This window comes from Pogona vitticeps, chromosome 15 (assembly GCF_051106095.1).
Source record: "Pogona vitticeps strain Pit_001003342236 chromosome 15, PviZW2.1, whole genome shotgun sequence".
NCBI classification, from domain to species: Eukaryota; Metazoa; Chordata; class Lepidosauria; order Squamata; family Agamidae; genus Pogona; species Pogona vitticeps.
The window spans coordinates 4435320-4458794 of record NC_135797.1 but is presented as its reverse complement, the minus strand read 5'-3'; the positions used below and the strand labels follow the sequence as shown (position 1 = coordinate 4458794).

General features: G+C 49.0%; 1 protein-coding gene across 1 annotated transcript in view; it reads left to right on the top strand.

Moving 5' to 3' along the window:
* ASH1L (ASH1 like histone lysine methyltransferase) overlaps positions 1 to 23475 on the top strand; it is a 66930-nt gene that overhangs the window by 25582 nt on the left and 17873 nt on the right. Inside the window, exons 4-10 of the mRNA XM_072984283.2 lie at positions 3229 to 3330; positions 7154 to 7856; positions 10410 to 10589; positions 15119 to 15213; positions 20729 to 20802; positions 22649 to 22694; positions 23246 to 23354. Coding sequence (XP_072840384.2) covers positions 3229 to 3330; positions 7154 to 7856; positions 10410 to 10589; positions 15119 to 15213; positions 20729 to 20802; positions 22649 to 22694; positions 23246 to 23354 — 1309 coding nt within the window. The remainder of the gene's footprint in view (positions 1 to 3228; positions 3331 to 7153; positions 7857 to 10409; positions 10590 to 15118; positions 15214 to 20728; positions 20803 to 22648; positions 22695 to 23245; positions 23355 to 23475) is intronic.

Genomic DNA, 23475 nt, shown 5'->3' with positions numbered 1-23475 from the left:
TTGTTCCTCGTCTCTCCCCCACTCACTTTTCCAAGAATTAAGCATTCAGAAACAATTCCACAAAGTCTGAAATTTGAAGGTTTAATTTTTAATTATTTTGTTTCACTGGCTGGTGTGCCTCTTTATTTTACATTTTTTAAAAAGCTGTTGCATACATCCTTTTGTAACATTAGATCATCCTCGTTTCCGTGGGGGTGGGGTGGGGGGGGAGAATCAATCAATTTCAAAACTAAAATTTTAAAACCCACAAACCGATCTTTTCTGCTGCGAATTAAATTCAACCTCCTCAGTGGGTTAAGTTGAGAAAGCAGAAAGAGAAAACAGGTTGTCTTGGTTAGTGCAGTTCCGGGAATTTCCTAAGGAATTCCATTACCGTGAGCCAGCCGACTTGGATTTGATGAGAAACAGCCTTAATTAGGACGAAAACAGAGATGTTTCAGCCCACCAAGTGCTATCTCTGAATCATTGCCTCTCTGCTAGTGCATTTAATTGGTGAGTCAGATGAAAATGTATCGCTTTCAGTGAGTGAGTTTCCCACAGTTGGAACCAGCTGCGTTCTTTGTGGAAATCGCTTTTAGGTGGATGCTTGGCACATGGGCCTTCTCTTGCCCAGTCTCGGGCACGGCGTGCTGTAGAGTCTTGGGAGAGCTCATTTAAGTGGCCCCAAAAATCAGGGTTTCTGAGTCATCCTTGTTAGCAAACCTCTTTTGCACACCATGCCGAGACAATCCAAGTTGGCCACAAGTCTACACTTGGAAGTCTCTGAGAGGTAGTGTGTCCGTTTATAATGTACGAAGAACCCTACGAATTCATGTTTATTCCTGTCCCGGAAGAAGACGGAGACTAGGAAGGAACTAGAGATGTTCATCGAGTGTAATTATGGTCCCTGGAGACCCAAGACCAAGATTGTCCACGCGATCGTATTTCCGATCACCACATACGAGTGTGAAAGCTGGACAGTGAAGAAACCTGTCACGGAATTGATTCATTTGACATGTGGTTCTGGAGGAGAGCTTTGCAGAGACCCAAGACTGCTAGAAAGACAAATCTGTTGGGTCCGTGATCAAATCAAGCCTGAATTCTCCCGGGAGGCAAAAAGGTTGAAGCTGAGGCTGTTCTGCTTTGGGCTCATCCCTGACAAGACGGGATTCTCTGGAAAAGAGCATCATGCTGGGGAAAGTGGAAGGCAGCAGGAGAAGAGGAAGTCCAAAGATGAGATGGACGGACTTCCTCAAGGAAGCCACGGGCTTGAGTCTGCAAGAGCTGAGCAAGGCTGTTGAGGACAGGATAATTTGGAGGTCACTCATATATAGGATCGCCGTAAGTTGGGGGTGACTTGATCACACATAACAACATCAGCATCTATCTCTTGTCATTTCAAACACCCTTTAAACTGGAGTCGGCTGAACTCCTCCCACAAAACCTACACATGTATTCACAATCGCCAGAGTTTGTTGAGTTTGGAGGCTTGAATCGCCCTGACCCCAAAGTGTGGACTTACAGTTTCTGCAGCCGTTAAATTCAGGTTCCTCCTTAACATGAGTGTGGGGACGGAGTAGTTGTTTCCGATTAAGTAGGTCCTGGATTCATTCCTCAGTGCCTTCTTTAATTAATAAATAAATAAACAAATGAATCAGGGAACAGTTGAGGGTGAGGACTTCTCTGTGCCCGAGCTCCCGATGAACAGCTGCCAAAGAGAACAGAGAGGGTGGGCAAATTCCTTGACCTCCAGATGTTGTATTGAAACATCACTCCATCTCAGTCAGCCTAGCCGGTGATGAGGCGTGCTGAAATTTACAGTCCATCAGGTTTGCACCGGAGAGGAACGGTCTGAATGGACAAATAGTGGTATTAAATGCAGGCACTTTTCTGCATTCCGGCATTTCTGGCAAAGGTTTCTTGCAGAAACAGAGTGTGGGTTTTGCTCCCACATTGTGCCATCATGCCAGAGGTATCGAGGAAGAAAGAAGCCCAGGGCTGCTTCCCTGTGATGAATAACAAAGAAGCATGTCTCTCCCCCCCCCCCCCGGTTCATGTGAAATACTTATGATCACAGGCGGGTCATAGTTTTATTGGAACAATAAAATACTGTGGAAAGTGGATCTTTTGGGTCGAGCAGAGAGCTCTGCCTCTCTCTGACGGTACATTGCAGAATTGGGGGGGGGGTTGAAGGGCAGTAGAGGGAGACACAGATAGGTCTCGAAATCATCCCAGGCAGATGTTTAAGGTTCAGGACTTGTAGTTAAATTAAAGTTGCAAGCTAGAGACTCCCAACTTGAAAAAATCAGATTAAAATGTGGCATTATCAGGTTTCACTTCAGGGGACACAGAATCAGTTGTCACATATCTGTAGAGAAAGGCTCGGACATCTTGGTCCGCCTTTCCCTGCCTGTTTAAATCGCCCGAGCTACGCGACAGCTCTTGATATTCCTTCCACCGAGGGGGGAAAGCTTCCTGTTGGGTCTGCAGCTCCCAGGCTCCCCCAGCCCAGAGGGAAGAGTAATTCTGTTGGCCGAGACCTCCTGTACTTTGCAGTGTGAAAGAACGGATAGCTTTGCCCACCTGCGCTTGTCCCTGTGGAGGAAATCCATCCTTCTTGAGGAGAGCCTGGCTCTCTTCTTTAAGGCCAGCAAGCTCTCCTCTGCTGATCTGTGACCTCCCGCTGGACTTGCCTTCATCTTTCTGTGGCTGGCCTGGGGAGGGAGAGATTCTGGGCCTCTCCCGTGATGTAAGGTCTGATCTTGTGCCCTAAAAGGGGAGTGACTTGAGCGATTGGTTGAGTCAGCTCAATATACAGTATTTTTCAAGCGTGTTTGGGTCGTTTTGCACAGTCCCAAGATCCTGACCAGACAAGGTCCGGACCAGCCCCTCACATCAATGCTAAATAAGATGACCCGGCTGCCCATTTATTTATACCGGGGGGGTGGCCATCAGAGGGTGTTTGAGCCTCCCCCATCTGAATTCAGACCTGATATCAGCTCTTTTGAGAGGCATGTTACCCCCCCCCCCCCAAAAGCTACTAGCTAAACGGCTTCTTAGTCATTGTTTGAGTTTTCACTGAGTTGGGTTTGATTCATAGTTGGTGGCATCAGAACCAGAGTCAGTTCCTGGGGTGGGTGGGTGTTGTGGTCTCTTTTGAGATGCTGCTTTCCCCTGTTTTCTGACATCCGTCTTGTGTCGCTGAAAGCCTCTGTGTCTTTTCTGACGTGGCTTTTCCTCCTCGCCCAGGGACGCCTCCCACCCAGGACAAGCCCTCCCAAAAACCCACTGAGAGCACAAGTGGCAGCCCTTCCAGGAAGAGGTCTTCGTCCGAAAGCACTTCGTCGACAGGCGAGTAATGTTTGAACCTCCTCCTCCATCCTCCTCATCTAAAAACTGAGCTGTGGCTGTCTTTTTGGGGGGGGGTAGTCCAGAAAAGCTGACCGTTTAGGTCCCGATTCAGTTTAGGCAACTTTGGGCAGGACCCAGGGATAGGTGGAAAACACAGCCGAGAGTCAGCGTTACAGATCCAGGAAAAGGCGTGAGCCCCTCCTCGGTGGGGTTCTACTAAGCCAATGCCTTCTCAGCCGTTGGATGTCAGCCACAGTAAGAGCAGCCGCCAGCATCTGCGCTGTGCGATGTGTCGCTGCAAGTCGGTGGAATTTTCTGTGCCTCTGTCGTAATGTTTGTTCCTGCTGTCTTTTTGTCATTTCGAAAGGTGTGTTCTTTCTTTCTTTAATTGCTCTCCTCCCGGGAGCCGCTTTCGCCTTTTCTTTGAGAAAAGGCACTGCAAGATAGAAAGACTCCTCGAAGCAACGATTCCTCGGGGGGAACCACAAGGAAAGCGAACATAGGCACCACCCCGGGCTCGGAGAGCTGGGTGAAATGTGTTGAGGTTGCCAGAGTTCCCAGCAGGTGGAACCACCGTGGGTCTCAAGGCCTTTGACTCCGACACACACACACACCCCATCCTCCAGCTGTTCTCTTTGCACTGTCTTCCTGCCAGTAACAGAGGGAGAGGATGTAGGTGCAGGCGCTGGTGTCGTGGTAGGGCAGATACGTATGTCTCCTCTGTTGCAGGGATAATCAGTGCGTTGGGGGAGTCAGCATGCTTCTTCCCTAGAACTCCCCATGGGCCGTACCACCTCAAAAAATAATTGAGAGTTTTTCCGGGGGGGAGGGGGAGCCCAAAAATTGGTCCCATGCAGGCGTATGGAAAGCAAGATTCTAATTGCTTCATAAGATAACTCTCCTTCCTGAAGAGGAAAAAATATATATATTCCTATCTTGTGGATAGATTTGAGATCCCCCAGGTGAGGAAGGGCCCAGGTCAAGAAACCCATCAGGTTTCCCTAGCAAGAGCTGTAAGAATAGCGGGGTGATGTCTACGCAACCCATAGACTCTTACCAAAAGATTTCCTTCTCCTGCCCTAAAAATTGTGTTGCCGGGCTGATCTGCCTTGTGGAGCTGATCGCAGCACGTAAAGAAACTTGGAAATGTTTGCTCCACAGCAGAGCCAAAGGTAGGCTCCCTCGTGGCTCAAACAGCCTCTGCGCCATATGCCGGTCCTCCCCAGCATTTCACAAGCCCTCCTAGTTAGTTGCATTACCTTATCTTCTCTTTTTCTTCTTCCCTGTCCCCAGCCCAGCGCTGTTCTCACGTGCTCGTTTTCCAAATTAAAATGGGGAAATTAAAAAACAAGCAAACAGATGGCTGGGAGAGCCTAGGAACCTCCGGGTGTATCAGAGCATTCTCTTGCCACTTCGTGCAAGTGGGTTGACAGCTGGCTGCCGGCAGAGAGCGGGGCCGAGCCGCAGCTGGAAAGGTAGCAGCAGGTGGCCCTTTAGCACTTGATGTCGCGTGAGATGGATGGGAACAGCAAGCTTAGGTCGAACCGGAGGCGTCGTTGCCATTGGTTGCTAAACTCAGGCTGTAGAGAAGGAAAAAAAAAATAGAGAGAGGGAAGGTTTCAGAAGGTGACATCCTTCACCGTGAACGTTTCCCCCGGGCGTGATGTGGAAGAGAAAACGTCCTTTGTTCCTCAGATGCTCTGCAGTCCTTGCCTGGCCAGGCTCGCAACTGTCTCCAGGCTCCTGCCTTCGGCTTGCCTGAACCTCTTGGATCTTTTCCAGAAACGGGAGCGCAGGTTCAAGGGCAGACCGTCAAGACACTGCATCTTCCTTACCCCTCCCGAGGGGCGGGAGGGGAGGGAATCCGCCTTGTACAGCCAGATTATCTTTGGTCAGTGCAGCTGTTTAGGTAGCTCTGTTTCCTCAACAGGTGGCATGTGTTTTGCCACCAGCCCCAGACAATTCGGCCTCCCTCTAGAGTCTGCGGCGAGGGGGTTGAGCCATAGGCAGCCCTCGTGAAAGGGAGGCATCTGAGCAGCTTAAGACGATGTTCCAGCTGCACCCTTTTTTCCGAAGAAGCTAGGCTTAATCGTGGACGTTCCCAATCTGTTAATTCCTGGATTAAACTGCTACAAATGTGCTTTGCTTGGATTTGCCCTTGAGAAGTGTCTGAAAATCAGAATCGTTGAAAAATGCTACTCGGTAGAGCCGCTCTTGAGATACGCGGCTGGCCTCGTGGACCAAATGATTCACTAGTATCGTCTTTGTCGGTTACCAAATTTAAGCAAGGCACGCTGCTCAGATACCACCCCATAGTGTTCAAAACAGGGTATACGTTTCCTCCCCATGCCCACTTCCAGCAAGCTGGGTACTCCATTTATTGACCTCAGAAGGATGGAAGGCTGAATGTGCCTTGAGCTGGCTACCTGGGATTTGAACCCGGGTCGTGAGCAGAATTCTGGCTGCAGTATTGCAATTGAGCTGCTCCACCACGAGGCACATGCCATAAGAATCTCTCCTCCTGCACAATCAGATCAGCATTAGGGTTCGCGTTGTCCTTATATTCTGTTTCAACAACTGTCACACCTCCCCAAAAAGTCTGACCCATCCACTTCACTGCTTGCTTTCTGTCATGTGGTAAACTCTGGATTTTTTTTAAAAAGAAGGCTTTAGATTATTGCCTTTCTTATTGCCGTTGTTGTAGTTTTATGTTTGTTTTGAATTCCTATGCAGTATAAGTTAATTTACTTTCCAGTCCTTCTTATTCACATTACTAGGTAATAGGGATTGTGACTTTTTCTAAAAGGACAAAGCTTTACCCCACACTCTTTCTTACACCTTGTTTCCCTGAAAATAAGACCTAACCTGAAAATAAGCCCTAGTAGGATTTTTCAGGGTGCTCATAATATAAGCCCTACCCCAAACATAAGCCCCCGTTAAGTGAATCCCCACCCTCCACCCTGGTGCAGCAACCAGAAGATGACAGGACTGTGAATAAATGGAAATTGTTGTACATGAAAAAAATAAATAAATAAAACATCCCCTGAAAATAAGCCCTAAAACATTTTTGGAGCAAAAATTAATATAAGACCCTGTCTTATTTTGGGGGGAAACACGGTACATAAATACACACTCTGTATGTAGTGAATTAATGAAGTCATTCTATAAATAGATATAATATTACAGTGGCGCCTCGCTAGACAGTTGCCCCGCATGACAGTTTTTCGCTAGACATTTTGCGATCGCTATAGCGATTTGCAAAACAGTGATTCCTATGGGGGAATTTTGCTGGACAATGTTTGGTCCCTGCTTCGCAAACCGATTTTCTCTAGACGATGATTTTGACATCTCCCTCTGCGCTCGCAAAACAGGTGTTTTCGGGACCTAAGCTTCGCAAGACAGCAATTTAAACAGCTGATTGGCGGTTCGCAAAGCGGCTTTCCTATGGCCGATCTTCGCTAGATGACCACGATTCTTCCCCATTGGAATGCATTAAACAGGTTTCAATGCATTCCAATGGGGAAATGCTTTTTCGCTAGACGATGATTGTGCTAAACAGCGATTTCAGTGGAACGGATTATCATCGTCTAGCAAGGCACCACTGTAATAGCAATAACAACAGTAGCAATAACAATAATAATCACAGAACTGCAGCTCTGAAAGGGACCCTGTGGGATCATCCAGCCCAGCCCCTGCCAAGGAGATACACGGGGAGAATCAAGCTCCCAACCTCCAGCTCCACAGCTGGAGGCCTCAACCACTGAGCTGTCCAGCAGTGCGTGAACCTGCTTTACGATTCCATTCTCTGGTTCTGCCTTCACAGGAGTTGGGATGCCAGCACGGACTGCAAGATTAGGGGCCGGGGCGGAAGATCCAGTGGATAACTTGTTACAGCGCATGGCTCAGCACGAAGGCCAGGGAGGACTGGACAAAACCTTAGAGACCGTCATGGCGAACGCACCTGCGCCCGCTTCGGGGAGCCCCAGCCGGAGCCCCAGCCGGGAGAAGAGCAGTGGGCTCTTGATTCCCGGGGACCTGTCCGGCGACGGCCTCTCCCTGCTCTCCGACCGCTTGTCCTGCACCTTTTCCGCTCATCACCTCAAGAGGAGCATGGTGGAAGCCATGCAGTCCCAGGCAAGGAGGATGTGCCATTACGACAAGATCTTGGCCACGAAGAAAAACCTGGACCACGTGAACAAAATCCTCAAAGCCAAGAAGCTGCAGAGGCAGTCGCGAACCGGGAATAACTTCGTCAAGCGCCGGCCGGGCAGGCCCAGGAAGTACCCCCTGCCTTCCGTCGTCTCGGCGCACGGCCTCCCGGTGACCCGGTTCGTCAGCCAGGAGCTTGAGAGCATCGCCCCGAGCTGCTTGCCCCACCCGGGGCCTGACACCGTCACGGACGCCATTGAATCCGTGGTTCAGGGAGTGAACGTGAAGGGTTGGAAGCGGAAGAGGTGGCTTGAAGAGGAGCAGGCAAGGAAAAGGCAGAAACTCCTACCGGATGAGGAACAGGAGAGCAATAAAAGGTATTTATTTATTCATTCATTTATTTATTTCTTACACTTTTATATGGCGCCCTCTGGCCTGGGCGGTGTACAGCAGAGAGCAAAGCACAGCTAATCATCCTAAAATGCCAACCTTACAATTTGATAACGATGTCACAAAATAGACAACCAAGGATCAAATTGCAACTACAGTAAATTAATCAGCGAATAAGATTTCGAAATTAATAAACAAGCGACAGGTGTTCAGTATCGTCCAGCATCCGGCCTGAAAAGCACAGGTAGAATGAGCAGTTCCGCTTGGAAGGAAGCGGTCAGCCGTCTCATGAGGTCCCAAACCGTTAAGGGCTTTTCTAGGTCTTTAATTCCTTTATACTTTCATGCTGCTGGTTCAGGGCCGGGCTCCAGATGCGTGGCAGGTTAACGGCATTCTTAGTGGCAGAAAAGGATCTAGCTCTTACGAGGCTGGGGGAAAATATCAAGGCAAGGGAAGACGGCACAGCCGCTGGGCTGTGAGAGGTTACACAGTGATTGGCGATGTCCTTGGGTACTTGGATCCATCCAATGGCTCGGGTGATCACTCCCAAAATCTTTTCTTGGTGGTGGCCGTTCCTCAAGGCTGAAGCTTTAAGAAGCTAAAGGCCAGAGTCTTCTCGTCTTTTTCCCCTTTTCTGCTGGCAGAGATCCGTTTAACTCGTCAGTCTTTCCCCGAGGTCCTCTGCCCAACCCGTCAGATCCTCCCAGGGTACGCTCCTCCTCATTGCCATCCCAAGGGGGGCCCCATAAGTCATCCACAACAGGCGGGGCCTTCTCCGCGGTGGCACCAAGGAGGAGCTACTCCTGGCTCCCTCCCTGTTGACCTTCTGGGACAACTCAAAACACAGCTGTTTTAGAGAGACCTTCCACACGAGAGTCGGGTTGACTGCAAATCTCTTGTCTTGCCCTTACGGGAAAATTGCCTCTGGTGGTATTCAGTTTTATGCTGCTAATAGCAGCATAAATTGTTTTTAATGTGTGCACAGCACTAGTGGGGTGATGTATAAAATGGATGGATGGATGGATGGATGGATGGATGGATGGATGGATGGATGGATGGATGGATGGATGGATGGATGGATGGATGGATGGATGGATGGATGGATGGATGGATGGATGGATGGATGGATGGATGGATGGATGGATGGATGGATGGATGGATGGATGGATGGATGGATGGATGGATGGATGGATGGATGGATGGATGGATGGATGAATGAATGAATGAATGAATGAATGAATGAATGAATGCTGGCACGCATGAGCTGTAGCTGGAGGTGAACAATGGCTTCTCCCCCTCTGTAGCTTCTCTTAGACCTTCCTGTTGCTTTCTGATCTCACCTCTGTATCCCGGCTTTGCTAAGCACAGTTATCCTTTTCCCGCTGGCCTTGGCTGACCTGACCCAAAAGTCATGTCGGACGTTGGGGCATCCAGTCCAGGGATTGGAACACATTCTCTGCAGGCACAGGTGCCCACCAGATCAAACAGCGCGTTCCCCTGTTGCCATGTCCAGGATGGGCTTCTTCCTCTGCCCCCCTGCGGAGGAAGTCATTTTCTGGCCCCGGGGGGGTTGCCAGGGTAAGGTGGTTCCCCGTGGGCTGCAGGCAGAGGTATCCAGAAGGCACCTCCGTTTAACGTGACAGGCTCACAGGTCTTGGGAGTGGTCCGTTACTTGATGCCAGAGCTTCCTCATGATCATTTAAAGTGACATGTTGGGCATGGTTCCTCTTGGTCCTTATCTCATCGTAACGGCGTGCTCCTTAGGGCTGCAACTCAGTATTTTAAAAGTGGCGTCTTAATAACCCATTGACTTGTAATTCTTTTATAGGTTGTCAATTTTTTAAATAATGATATAAATAAATAATATACTTTTAAAAAAATAGGAGAAGGAATCAAAGTCCACCCTCATTCCCGAAAGCAGTGTTTTATGTCTTACATGATGCCCTGAAAAGAAAAAAAAAATACAAATATTTATCAGTCAGCACATTATTTTGCAGATGTTATGCTTTCATTGACCCTTTCCAAAGTAACACATTAAAGGTAATGTCATTACCTGTCGCATGTTGCTTCTGAGGTCGTCCAGAGAGCCTGGGGCGCATCAGCCAGCTGAAGTAGGCACAGTTAAGACTGGCGAATGACCAAGGATGATTCTTTTTATGCTGTCGTGTAATTGCTTTTTTTAATGGGACGATTTATTTAACTCTACTTGCATTTTAATTATTGTGGCGTCTCCTTGAGTCCCTTTACGGGAGAAGAGAGGCATGGAAAAGATAGAAGTAAAATAAATAAATTGGGCGAAACAGATCATCCAGTCTAAAGACCTGGATTAATAGGGACGTATCTTACAGCTTGGTGACGGGGGGGATTTCGATTCCCCATCGTGTTTTGCTGGACGGGAATACCAGGGATTGAACCCAAGGCAAAGCGATGAGCCCCCTCCTGCTGGTAGTGGTGGTGGTGGGGGTCTCTCCTGCTGCTCCCGCAAGACGAGGCGCCCGTCAGTGTGTTCATCCTCTTCTCCGATTCCTTTCTCCTTCCAGCTTTTCCGAGGTGCCCACGGAATCTCCCGCTGCCGAGGAAGCGATCGTGAAGCCCCACGAGGTGGAAACCCTGGAGCCGCCGCTGACCTCGCTGGTCCAGCGCGAGAAGAAAGCTCCACGCCCTCCAAAGAAAAAGTACCAGAAGGCAGGGCTGTACTCGGACGTCTACAAAACCACAGAGTAAGTCAGCCCCCCACCCCGTGAGGGCTGCAGGCCGGTGAGGGTCTCCCTCCATGGCATGCCTGCAACTGAAAACGCAGGCCTGTGATGCCATGGCATCTTTTTCTCGGTAGCCCTCCTCCTCCTCCATTGTGGCCATCTTGCTGTCGTTGCCAGCCTTGTGGACGTCGTGGCCCTCATTGAACACTCTGGCCAGACGTAAAATAGCGTAGCCATGTAGAGTTCTGCCTCCTTTGGGGTGGCTTTTCTTCAGCGTGTGGGCGATCTGGCGTGCCTGTGCCGTTGAGGCTTTCTCCTCGGCACAAGTCCCATAGGACACGGGCTTCCTTAATCACACTGGGGCTTTAAAACAGGTTGTTTTCGGTATAAGTTGTTTGCGGCAAAAAGAGACGCGATCGTTCAGATCGCAGGCTGCACCTCCGCTCTCCGTTCAATGCGCTTGGCTTCGCATTCCCTCCATAGCAGCAGAAGCCTCTTGGAGGACTGTGCAAAAAGCATTCGTCCCTCTTCACCCACCCACCCCCCGCCTTCCTCGACCTTTTTACCACTCGCCCAGCATGGAAAACTTAGAGAAAACATTGCCCTACCATAGTTTGGTCGGTCTATTTCAGCCCCTGTCACAGGACGGATTTCCTGCCATTTCTATCTGTCATTTTATACCAACTGCCCCAGTGAAGTTCTTTGAAGCCTCCGTGAGCCCCCAAGGGAAGGGGATTTGCGCAGGCCTGCCTTCCGCCTCGAATACAATCTGATGCAACTTGCAAGTTTCCCCTCCAGAGCCCACACACCACATGCCTGAAGCGGATCCAAGTTAAAGAATACTTCCTTTTTTCTTTTCTTTTTTAAAAGCTCCCAAGATGTGTGACTCATCAGAATTTCCTATTTTATTTTATGATTGTTTTCCCTCCCCCCTCCCTCCTTAAAGGAGAAATCAGGAGTTCCTCCTCTTAAGGCCAAAGAGCAGTTTCTTCTTGTGGATACGAGTCCCCCAGCTTGACTCTTAAAAATAACTTTCTCCGTGTGAAGAAGAGTCTCACTGTTTGGCCTGTGATGCCTGATTGCTTTGTCAGTGGCTGAGGCTTGATGGAGAAGCATGTCCCGCACGTGACAGTAGGATTCGGACCAGATCAGAGAGGCATTTATTTTGGCTTCCAAAATCCAAGAAAGAAAGAAATGTGCACAACTGCTTCTGGTATACAATTAACTGGGTAGTAGATTGTCCATTCTTAATATAAGGATGGACCAAACTGGAAATGCGTTCTCCCTCAGGTCTCTAATCTCAAAATAAAAAGACAGCGACCCCCCGCCCCCAAATGCAGGCCGATCTCTTCGGAATTCTTTTTATCTAAAGCATTGGAAATGGTGCTTTATATGTACAGAGACACACACACCCCATCCGCAGGGCCAGTATCTGCTGAGTCACTTATCTGCTGCCTGAATATACTAAATTAAAAAAAAAAACACCCAGAAATATGTATTTATAGGTATTTCCAGGGTGTATTTACCAGACCTGGCCTGTAGAGGCAAGCAGAGACTATGTAATGTATAGCGTTCAATACTGTACTTGTATGTTTTTTGGTGTCTACAGGGGAGAGGGCTTACTCTATCCACAATGAGAAAAACAGAAAATCAAGATATTGGGTGCATCAAGCGTTGTTCCTTCCGCTTTCTGGGGACAGCCGTTTCCTGCTCCAGTATTTCATCAACGGTTGAATGTTATGTTTCCAGATTATTTTGCTCGTTATGTCAGTCACCGATAAAGAACAATGGCAGGCGGTCTCTCACGGTAGCCTCTTTACAGCACCCAATAAAGAATAGCTGATAAGAAGGACACCCTCCCCTTCAGTGAAATGTGCTGATGGTTGCCCTTAACTGTAACATGTTTCTAGGTAGGGCTAGCTGGGAAAATTCTGGAGAGAGGCTGTCAGTCCCTACAGAGTCAACCTGACTGATCGAGGCAGAGCCATCGATTGCCTTGGTGTAAGGCAGCTTCCTTAACCGGTGGGTTTGTATCAGAACGTGGGACCTGTAGGAAGGCCCTCCCTGACTCACACCCCAGCTGGAAGAGATCCCCCCCTCTCTCTGCCCCCTTGAAGAGCTATCGCTTGTTGGCAGAAACCGTGTAGCTCTAAATGGGCCCTCCTTGTGATTCTCTGCAAGGCAGCTGTTTAAGTCTGCCCTTTATTCAGAATCATGAGGACTAGAGGCTTAGTTTTAATCAGGGAAAAGGCAATACGCTTTTCCTGCAGAAATTCAAGGTCCCTAATCCCAGCATCTCCTGCCTGAGACCCCGGAGAGCGGCTGCTGATCAGCCTAGACAATATAGAGCCAGGTGGAGCCATCGAATGGTCTAAAAATGGACATAAGGCTGTTTCCGGGGAGCTTGGAAGGTGAGCCCTTCAGGAAACATCAGGAAAGACCATAATAAACTGGTTTCTTGAGGTCCTCCTGCTCCTTAGGGCCTTTCATGAAAGTGGGGCCGTTCTTCGGCAAAAGTCTAATCTGATTAATTTGTGTGTGTGTTTTCATTAAAAGGCAAGTCAGCGTATCTATAAATTAGCCGAACGATTCTAGAAGGGCCAAAATAAAAAAAGGTGTCAATGTCACTACCCAAGAAGAGGCGTCCCTTTAAGCTTGGAGCAAGAGAGGCTGCTGTTAAAATGTTTATTGGGTTTGGTGCTGCTGGTGTTTCTTGGCTGATTAGAGGCCTATTTTTAAAACAAGTGGGTGTTTTAATGGCAGTTAAATTCGGATGCTTCCTGGGACACACCAGTGCAAACCTTTTCCCAAAAGCTGAAAGGGATCAGAAGAGACTTCCGTTTCTGCAGGAGTGAAAAGGAAAGAGAGCTGTGTTTTAGATCATTTAGAATTGCCTTTTTGGCTGGCAGGGTGGCCTCTGGACCCCTGGGGTGGTGGGGGGGAAAGGTTTGTGGGGGTGCGTTGGGGCTGAGTGGTGCCCATTCTGGATCGGACATGGACCACCACCTTAAAACGTATCTAGGCCCCCAATCAGTACAGACCTGTCCCATGGAGTTTTTTAAAAAATAAAACATGTGAGAAACAGCTCGAAACATTGCGTTGAGTACAGTGATAGAACCGGCCGCCGGATCAGGAACTGGCAGGGGCGGTTTTCCAGCAGCAGAATCACAGACCTCGCCGCTGGTCTCCCTCTCTCTCTCCTCGGCAGGGCTGTGGGCGTTGTTTCACTTTTGCTGTGATTTCTGGGCGAAGGCATTCGCTCGCTGGGCAGGGCCTAAGTTCTGGGCCCTCTGCACGTGAACAGTGGCAGTGGCGAGTCGCCCTCTAGTGGCGGCACAGTTAGCTGCAGAGCGAATGGCTGGAGGTGATTTGAAAGGAGGGCAGGAGAGGGCCGGCGACTTCTCCAGGAGCTCAGAAGCCACTTGTAATTTGCAGGTTCTAGTTATAGGTGGCTGATTAAATCCAGACTGGACGCCATGCATGTACGAAACTGAAGCTGGTACCTGCAATACACTTGGTATACATCACAGTTGTGTTTGGAAACCGTTATGTAAGAAGGTAGTATCTACTTTGAAGCAAGACCTGTCGTAGACTATTATTACCGTGGTATGGTTTTGAGAGACTTCAGTTTTGGGTCTCCCCCCCCCCCCCATCATCCTGTTTCCATTTTACTTTAGTAAGTTGACTTCATATTCATTCCTGATCATCAGGACTAGAAACTTGTCACGCTCAGAGAATTGCTTAGTGAGCCTGCAGACTTTTGCAGAAGCTTTGCGCCGCTAGGCTTCATTCCATGGCCAAGGCTCGGCGGTGTCCAGTGAGCGGAGTCTATCCCTTTGTGATGGTGGCCAGCCAAGGTTTTAAACTGATTTTAAAAATAAAAGCATTTTTAAAAGCCCTCCCTTAATGCTACCTGTCATTTCCTTGATAGCTCAGCAGTTTAGGCATCTGGTTATGGAGCCAGAAGGTTGGGAGTTCAAATCCCCACTGGGCCTTTTGTTGTTGTTGTTGAAGCCAGGCTAGACAATAATTTAACTGTATGCTAAAATCAGGTCTTTTTGTTTCTAATGAATACTAAGCCTTTTCGCGGGGGTGGGGGGTGGGGTTCGTTAAGCTTAGCTCATCTCTCCACAGCCACTGTCCTCTGTTGAAGTGCTAATGCTAATTCATGCTTTTGGGAGGCGGTTCACCTGGATCAGGACCAGAAAAGAAAGGGATTAAATCTCCTTTCTGTGCCTGCTGAGGTCACACAGTCAATCCCAAAGCTGCTGATGTGCGTACATTACCGTTGTGGTGGCTCCTTGCTACTGTTATTTTTAAACCCTGGCTGGGATGGTTCATCGCAGAATTAAAAGTTGCATCTAGTCAGGCCCCTGCCCCCAACAGCGACATTTCGGATCCAAAAAGGCGTGCCGTTCGGACTTCCAGGTTGACGAGACGCGCTCTCCACCCCTGCCTGCAGCAGCTACCTCTCTACTCCTGCCCCAGGATTTAGGAATGCCGTACAACGCGGCTTGTGCTTATCCCATCTCTTTCTTGCTCCTCCTCAGCCCCAAAAGCCGACTGATCCAGTTAAAGAAGGAGAAGCTGGAGTACACCCCTGGCGAACACGAGTACGGCTTGTTCCCGGCGCCGATTCATGTGGGTAAGTCAGCCCTCCATGTTGCAGACCTCCTCTCAGCCAGAGGACGTTTATGGCTTTCGAAGGTGATGTTCGGGCCCCTCGAACTGAGCTGGGGTGCGGGTGGGCCTAGCAGGCAGATGTCCTCAGTGGCTAGAGAGGGTGAGGTGGTTGGAGTTAGCAAATGGAGGGAAGAAAGAGGGGATCGGGGGGGGGGGGAGAGCTTCTTCCGTCTCGTATCGATCCTAGTTCCGGCACCTAGCATAAAAACAGACGCAAGGCTGTGTGGTAAAAGAGCTGGTCTCTTTCCCAGCCAGCCAAGATCTTTCTAACCAGCGCTCTCAAACCGTTCATAAAGGTTCATTTTCAAAAGGAGGAGGAAGATTTAAAAAGCATCAGCGAGAAATCTTTTTTGGCGTTTGGTCGTTGTCGCCTTCCTCGGAAACTTGGCGCGAGATCAGCGCTTCACCCGTGGACGTGGTCAGAACCCAGAGAGGGAAGACTTTGGGATGTGACTTCACGAGGCAGAGGGGAGGGAAAGATGGGCATCGGGGCCGTTGTGTTCTTCGACCTGTGCAGAGTTGTGTAGTGGAGATGGGAAGGCAGAGTGATATACGCGGCATGTGGTCTGTAGTCCCGCCCCGGCTCTTCTGCGCAGCCCAACCTGTAGGTCTGACCTACAGGGCCAAGCCTTCTTGTCGATTACTCTTGCCCGGGAGTGCCCCTTGGGGGGGGGGTCCAGTTTTCCTCCACACTGTTGTCTCCTCGGGAGAAAACACAGCTGCTTTATTGGTCTCCTCCTGCTCCTTGGTTATATTTCTTTTATTGCATTCTATCAGACATCTGATAGCTACTATTTCAGATGTTTGTTATCGGTGATTTTTACATCTTTCTCATCTTTGACGTTAACAGCGTGGACCGTTAGTCACCCTCAGCTCTAACGAGGAATTCATCAGATAAGTCAAATCCTCCTGGAGTACAGCCGGGTAGATTTTGTAAGTCCAGGGCAGGGTAGGTGGGTCCACATTTGACCCTGGAAGTCGACCTTCCCCAAGAGGAGATGGTACAGATGGGAAAAGAAGACCCTCTAGTGTCCATTCCTGCCCCCCCCAGCCGCCCATGGGATTCCAAGCCCAGCGTCAATCATCTTAGCTTCTCCCTGCATTTCTCTCCGTAAGATACGAGTTGCACCGTCTCTGTATGCGGCGGTTCCACCGAGCTGTCTTAACTAAGAACTGCCACTCGGAGACCTTTTTTCTTCTGAGGATTTGTTCAATCTTTTTTTTTTTTTAAGTGAGGTTTACAGCCATTCGTTACCTGTTGTGGCAGTTGAGTTTCCTCAAGACAATCCTCCAAGGTTAGGAGGGCTTCCTTTCGTTAGCCCTGCATCGTGCTACTGGCGGCTTTCATTTGGTGGCTGGTCATTCACGTCTCATCATTCATTCATCATTATTTAAAATCTTTTTTGCCCCACCTTTCTCCTTTAAAAAGAAAGAAAGAAAGTGGGGGGGGGGGGGCCAAGGCGGGCCTAACTTCGTTAAACAGCCTATGTTCAAAAGCTTTTAAAAGTAAGTATGCCAATGTTTTGGAAAGAATTAAACGAGTATTATGTTAAAAGCGATAAATAAAATCAGTACTAAAACCCATTTAAAACAGTTCATAAGAGGGGGAGAAAAAGGGAGTCAGTTTTCCCACCTCTCCCTTTCCTGTTTTCAAACCCCCCCCCCCCTTTCTGGGAGTTCATCGCTGGAAGTGAAGAAATAAATATTTATTTATTTATTTATTGGACTTATATACCGCCCCATAGCGCTACAAGCACTCTCCGGGCGGTTTACAATTTTAATTATAAAGGCTACACATTGCCCCCCCAGCAAGCTGGGTACTCATTTTACCGACCTCGGAAGGATGGAAGGCTGAGTCAACCTTGAGCCGGCTACCTGGGATTTGAACCCCAGGTCGTGAGCACAGTTTTAGCTGCAGTACAGCGTTTTAACCACTGCGCCACGAGGGGTGCTTTGCACATTTCTCTTAATCTGCAAAAGGGCTGGAAAGATGCTTTTGGCCTCTGCGGTCCGGTTTAAAAGATTCCCCGGGATCAGGACCCATTTTTGGAGGGACTTGAGCCTCGCCTGGGCCAAGCTCTGCCCCCTTTTCCGTCCCTGCACCCCTCCCTGGCCGCTGATTTGTGCCAAGAGAGACAGACAAACATGTACCCAAAAGATAAGGCCGCTTTAATCACTCCTCCTGGCTTAAGGGCAGCGTGGCCTCTCCTCTCCTGAATCATGTTAACTGGAGGATTATTTCTCTGCTGGACTAACTCTTGTCTGGCTGCCTCCTTTATTAAGGAGGGGTGTCTGTGTGTATCTCTCTCTCTCTGTGTGTGTGTGTGTGTTTGTGTGTGTGTAGAAAGAGAGCGTTCCTGACTCTCTGGGCCGGCTGCCAGGCTCTTGAAAGAGCCTTTTGTTTTACCCAGTGAGGTCATAGAAGTGAAAACAGATTCCCAGCGGACTTTGCTGCTTCCTGGAACTTGCCAGGCACAACTTGAGGCTTTGAAAATATTTTTTTTTTTAAAAAAGAACAAAATTTAAAGAGCAAGTGGCGAAGACTGCGCGACAGCTCCTCTTGTTTTTCCCCCTTCCAGTACGTTCCTCAGAAAAGATTTGATGCTGGGGCAGAAGAGAGACCTGTGTATCTGATTGACATCCAGGCCAGGGACAACATCCACCTGAAACGCGCGCACACACACACACACACTCTCTCTCTCCCCTCCTCCATCTCCTTTTGTCTGCTTTGCTACCATGTCCCAACTCCGGCCAGGGCGAGAGAGCTGCTTTTTAAGGCATAGCTGTTTATTTATATCTGAGCGTCTTTGGCTCTCTGATCTTGGAGCAGGTTAAAAACAACATCAGACTCCATTTCTGTACCAAATACGCTCCTGTCGGCACAGGCCCTGTGTGCAATTTTTGTCTAGAAAACGCTCCCAGACTGAGGAGCTTCGGAGTCATCATTTAAATCTCCTTAAAGGGAGGGAGGGGAAAAGTGGACAGCAGAGGGGAAAGAGGAAGGCGAACTACAAGATGGACGGGCTCCCTCAAAGAAGCCACAGGCTCGAGTTTTACAAGAGCTTGAGCAAGGCTGTTGAGGACAGGACTTGTTAAAAATACTAAAAAAGATAAATATTTTTAATGATGAAGTTACCAGAACTGGCCACTAGACGGAGCCAAAGACCATGTTTACAACATTCACGGTTATAATAACGTTCGCTATGATCCACGTTTTTCAGCATCCGCCAGGAGGTTTCGAACTGATCCCCTGCAGATATGAGGATCCTACTGTATTTGATGGGGTTTTTTTGATGCCAGCATTATTTTTTAAATGTATTTCCCTGGCAAAGAATCCCTTGGGAACCCAGGGGTCTGCTGCCCTCTCTGAAGGGCCAGCAGGAGAGAAACACGACCCTTTCCACCGATTTACTGCAGAAGATTAAGTTTGACAGCTCTTTGCTTGTTTTTGTCTGAAGTATCAACCTGTCCAGGATTTTTTGTACCTTTTTTTTTTCTGTTCCTGTCCCATTTCAGGCAGTTTCGTCGGGTTAGTCAGCTTCAGTTTCTTAAGGGGGCTGGTTATTTTCAAGTAAGCAGGTGATAATCATGATATAAGATCCTAGCGTTGAGGCCAGGTGCCGTCTAGGAAGTCCTCTGGCGGACGGCGTAGTTCCTGTGCTGGATCTAAGAAATAATGCACCCGCAAGATTTTGTGGGATGAAAACTTGATGACATTGGGTTGGCCTGGAAATCCTGAAGGAGAGAGAAGGGGGGAAATAAAAATAAAATCCCATTAAAAACCTGTGGGACTGAGAAGCAGCTAGATTCATCCCCGGAGTCTCTCATACCAAGCTGTAGTTCCGTTCAGGTGCCTAATTTGGTTAGCTACTGCCAGGAAGAGGTCCAGACGCACTAGAGCAGATGGCTGATCATGGTCTCTTGATAGCTCACTTAAGGGAAGGAATTCCAGCACGCTCGGTAAGCTTGCAGGTTCAGGAAGGCCCAGAAGGAGTCCAGGAATCCGGATCTCACCAACGGCCACTTGGAGGGAGGCGACCAATGTGCAAAACAGCCGGCGTTGGACTTAAAAGGAAAAACAGCCCTGGGAGGGGGAAAAGGAGCCCATGGTGTTCTTATTTTTTAAAGCACGTGATGAGGGCATGTATTCGAGTTTAGCCAAAGGAGAGCAGGAGAGAATGTCACGCGTCATTACAGAATGGCACGCAATGGAAAATTATACACAGGGTTGGCTAAATCCAGTTTTCAGTTCCTTCTAGAGTAGAACCTATGAATCAGTTGCCAGATGGAAAGCCAACACGTGCGTGTATCAGTAAGCCCTATCTGTACTACTCTTATGGAAAGGAGCAGTTGGATTTAAGTCCGGTTGTTTTATTCCCACAGATATACACAGGCAGCAAAACTGATGATAGTCAAAAGGCAGCATTAACATGGAATCTGCGTGCAAAGCTTGCTGCCGCTTACAGGGGCTGATGCCTGCTGGGCCAGATGGTTTTGGAAGGGGCAACCAGGTGGAGCCTCGCAGGCGGCTGGTCTAATCAAAATAGGCTTTTCTGAGGATGACAGGGACCTTTAGAAAGGTGTACACAGAGGCAAAGAAAAAGAAACACCAAAATGTCGTGCTTATACACTGCCCCATCGAATTTAAAGCACTCTCTGGCTGTTTGCAATTTAATTATGCAGGCTACACATTGCCTCCCCCCCCACACACACACACACACACTCCCAGTGATCTAAGTACTCAGCTTACCAACCTTGGAAAGGTGGAAGACTGAGTCAGCCTCGATCCAGCTACGTGAGCCTATTGGGATCAAACTTAGCTCATGAGCAGAGGCTTAATCGCAGTTTAACCACTGTGCCACAAGGCTCCTGCCCCACGTCACAGAAGAGGATTCTTCGAAGTCTCCGGTCGTCCGTTCATCGTGTTAAAACAGATAAACCTCTTTGTCTGTACGCAAGCAAAGCATCTCTTAACATGCTCGGGCCGTTCCGACTCTTTTTCCAAGTTCTGTTCTCGATCCTCCCAGAGCGCAGGACACGTCATCATGGGCTTGAGCGACAGGGAGCTAGATTTAGGCTGAAGGTCAGGGAAAAAAAACTTCCTAACTGTTAGAGTAGTACGACAAAGGAACCGGCGATCTCGGGAGGTGGGTGAGCGCTCCAGCGCCGGAGGCTTTCAAGAGGAAATGGGGCCGCCCCCTGTCCGACCTGCTTTGATTTGGGTTCCTGCCTTGAGCAGGACCCGATGTCTTTTGATGGGTCCCCTTCCAACGCCATCCTTCTGCGCTTCTTAAGTGTTGCAAAGGAGAACTTCACCGGTGGGTTGTGCATGCCGTTGATCCTGGATTTCCCGCCCCCACCCTCTGTCACTGAAGACACCCTGTCCAGGTCCTGTCCCACTAAGAGGAAACCCCCACCCCCTGTAGAGGAAGAGACCAAGAAAGAGAAACTGATCTCGCTTTCTTCCCTCATTACAGGAAAATACCTGCGCCAAAAGCGGATCGACTTCCAGTTGCCTTATGACATTCTCTGGCAGTGGAAACACAATCAGGTAAGGGGCTGGCTTTTTTCCCCCCTTTCTTTTCTCCCCCCCCCCAATATAAAAAATGTCAAAAGTTGCCAAGGTTGCATTTTCGGATGCTTTAAGAAGCACGGGATGTGGTTTTCCTGCTGTCTCTGCAACTAGAGGTACACGGAGGAATCTTTTGCTGATGGCAAGAGGGAGGAGAATCCATGAATGTATATTTATTGCAGACCATTTCTGTTACCTCCCTGAACACCTTCTCTCTCCTCCCCCCCCCAGCCCTTCTTCGAGTCTTTCCTCTCTTGGAATATATCCTCCTTTCCCCCCCTCTCGTTGCCGCCTCGCCCTTCATCCTGCTGGGGACTTTTATTCTGATAGCGCTCAGCTTCTTCTGTAGGGAATCTTTCTCTCTTCCCCCCCCCAACCCCAGCCTCTGGAGAATTCAGATGTTCTGCCAGCAGCGCTGAAAAAAAAAAACTCAGACCCTTTATTTTCCTTGGACTCCTTCCCGAGCAGAGTAGAGGTTTTTTATTTTATTTCAGGTTTACGTCGACAGATATTTTCCCACTTAGAAGCCAACGTTTTTGGGCTGGGAAGGAAAGCACCGAACCAACCCCCCTTCTTGCGTTTTCTTTCTCAGGAGCTTACATTTGTCTGCTAAAAATAAGGTGGTGTCTTTCCCTCTTCCCCCCCCCCCCAAACCGCCTCCTCCAGACAAAACTGTTCCACCCGAGGATTGGCATCTGCTGAGCAGGGTATTAAAATCGGGGCTCGCTCTGCAAGAGGAAGCAAACTCTCCCGTATGATGTACATATTTCAAAGAAATTGCCATGTTTGCTTTATTCCCTCCACACCCTCTGCAAGGCCTGCTGCTTTCCACCCTCTGTAACTTGGATTCCCATCCACTGCATTCTCCTTTCGCTATCCTTGCATGCTCTGGAGACCCTCCGCGTCAGAATGTCGAGCCGTGGTTCCCAACCCTTGGGCCATCCCGAGGTTCTCGGGAGGACTAAAACTCCCAGAAGCCTTTTCACCACAAGCTGCGCTGGCCAGGATTTCTGGGAGTTGCAGTCCGAGAACCTCGGGGAATCACCCAAAGTTGGAAACCCCTGCCCACATTCGGTCTCTTGACATTTCTAAAGCAGCCTGCACCTCACCCCTAGTCGCTCAACCAGCATGGCCAGCATCCGACTTCAGAGGATTTTGGATAGCCAGACTGGGAATTGAAGATCCCAGAGAGTCACAGCCCATTGGAGAAGGCAATAGGATGATAGAGGAGGCATTAGCTGGAACTGCGCTCAAGGCTGCTTTTTAATGTGGACCAAGGGAGCATCCTTTCAATACCCAAGCTAGTCACACTCCTGGATTTATTCACGGGTCTCCTGACCCAAGAGAAAAGGGACCCCCCTCTTCCCAGTTGAGAGGGTTTCGACCTCTAGCCGCCTGCTCCGTTCTCCCCCCTGCGCCACACTGGATGCTCCTCCTCCTTCGCTTTTTCCATACTGTAGTGTCTTTTCCTCTACTCGGAGGAAACTCTTTCCCTGGTTGTTCGTAGGCGCCTTCATGAAAGAAAACTAGGGCATCTTGTCTTTCGTCTCACTGTTCTTTGGATCCAGGCCAGTCCAAAGTTTGTTTGCTCCGTTAACTTGCTCGTTTTCAAAACACAAGTCCACGTGCAAGTCCAATTTCTTCTGTTTTTTTTTTCCCCAGAGAGGAAATCTTAGGTCCCTTTTCTGGAGAAATTGAATCCTCTCACATGGCAATGAGGAGGGGACAAAATGAATTTTTTTTCCTTTTCTTTCCTTCCTTACCAAAGCTGTCATGTTGTAATATATTAAAGGACCTTTCCTCCTCTTTTTTTTTTCCTTTCCAGTTGTATAAAAAGCCAGATGTCCCGCTCTATAAAAAAATCCGTTCTAGTAAGTAATCTTACATTTATATCGCTTGGGTGTTCTGGGTTCTGTGATCGGGGGGGAGGATGGGGGTGTGTTTGCCAGCCATCGGTCTTTCCATTACCGTGCCCTCTTTGACCCCCCCCCTCTCTCCAGGTAGCTCCTGCTACCTTTTCTGGTGGTTGAGGGGATGAAGGAGAGACTTTACAGGAGGACCGCTGTATCTGCAAGATCAGTATCCACGGCCTGAAAAAATGTACAATTAATAAGCCCCAGAAATACACATTCCCAAGGTGTATTAACAGGACTGGCCACTAGATGGAGCCAGAGAATAGGGTGGCTTAAGGGAAATGCTCCCTCTTTCAACCATTCATGGACACCAGGGGAGCTGGAATTACGTGCTTCTCATATCCACTGTTTCCAGTATCTGCAGGGGGGAAGGTTGGGATCGATCCCCTGCAAGTATTGTGGTCCTGCTTCAGGCTCATCCTCGGAGTAAATTTGGGGTGGGGTGGGGTGTCTCAGATTCCAGAACCTGATCATGAATCCCTACCCACCCCCCTTTTTTCCACTCCCAGACGTTTACGTGGACGTAAAGCCCCTTTCCGGTTACGAGGCCACCACCTGCAACTGTAAGAAACCGGAGGACGTCAGCAAAAAGGGCTGCCTGGATGACTGCCTGAACAGGTATAACGGAGAACCGTTAACATCTCCCTGTTTTGTGAGCTGGGCGGAGCAGCTTAAGGGGGGGGGGTTTGCTCCACTCGAAGGATGCCCAGATGGAACGGGCCACTACAGAAGGACAGCC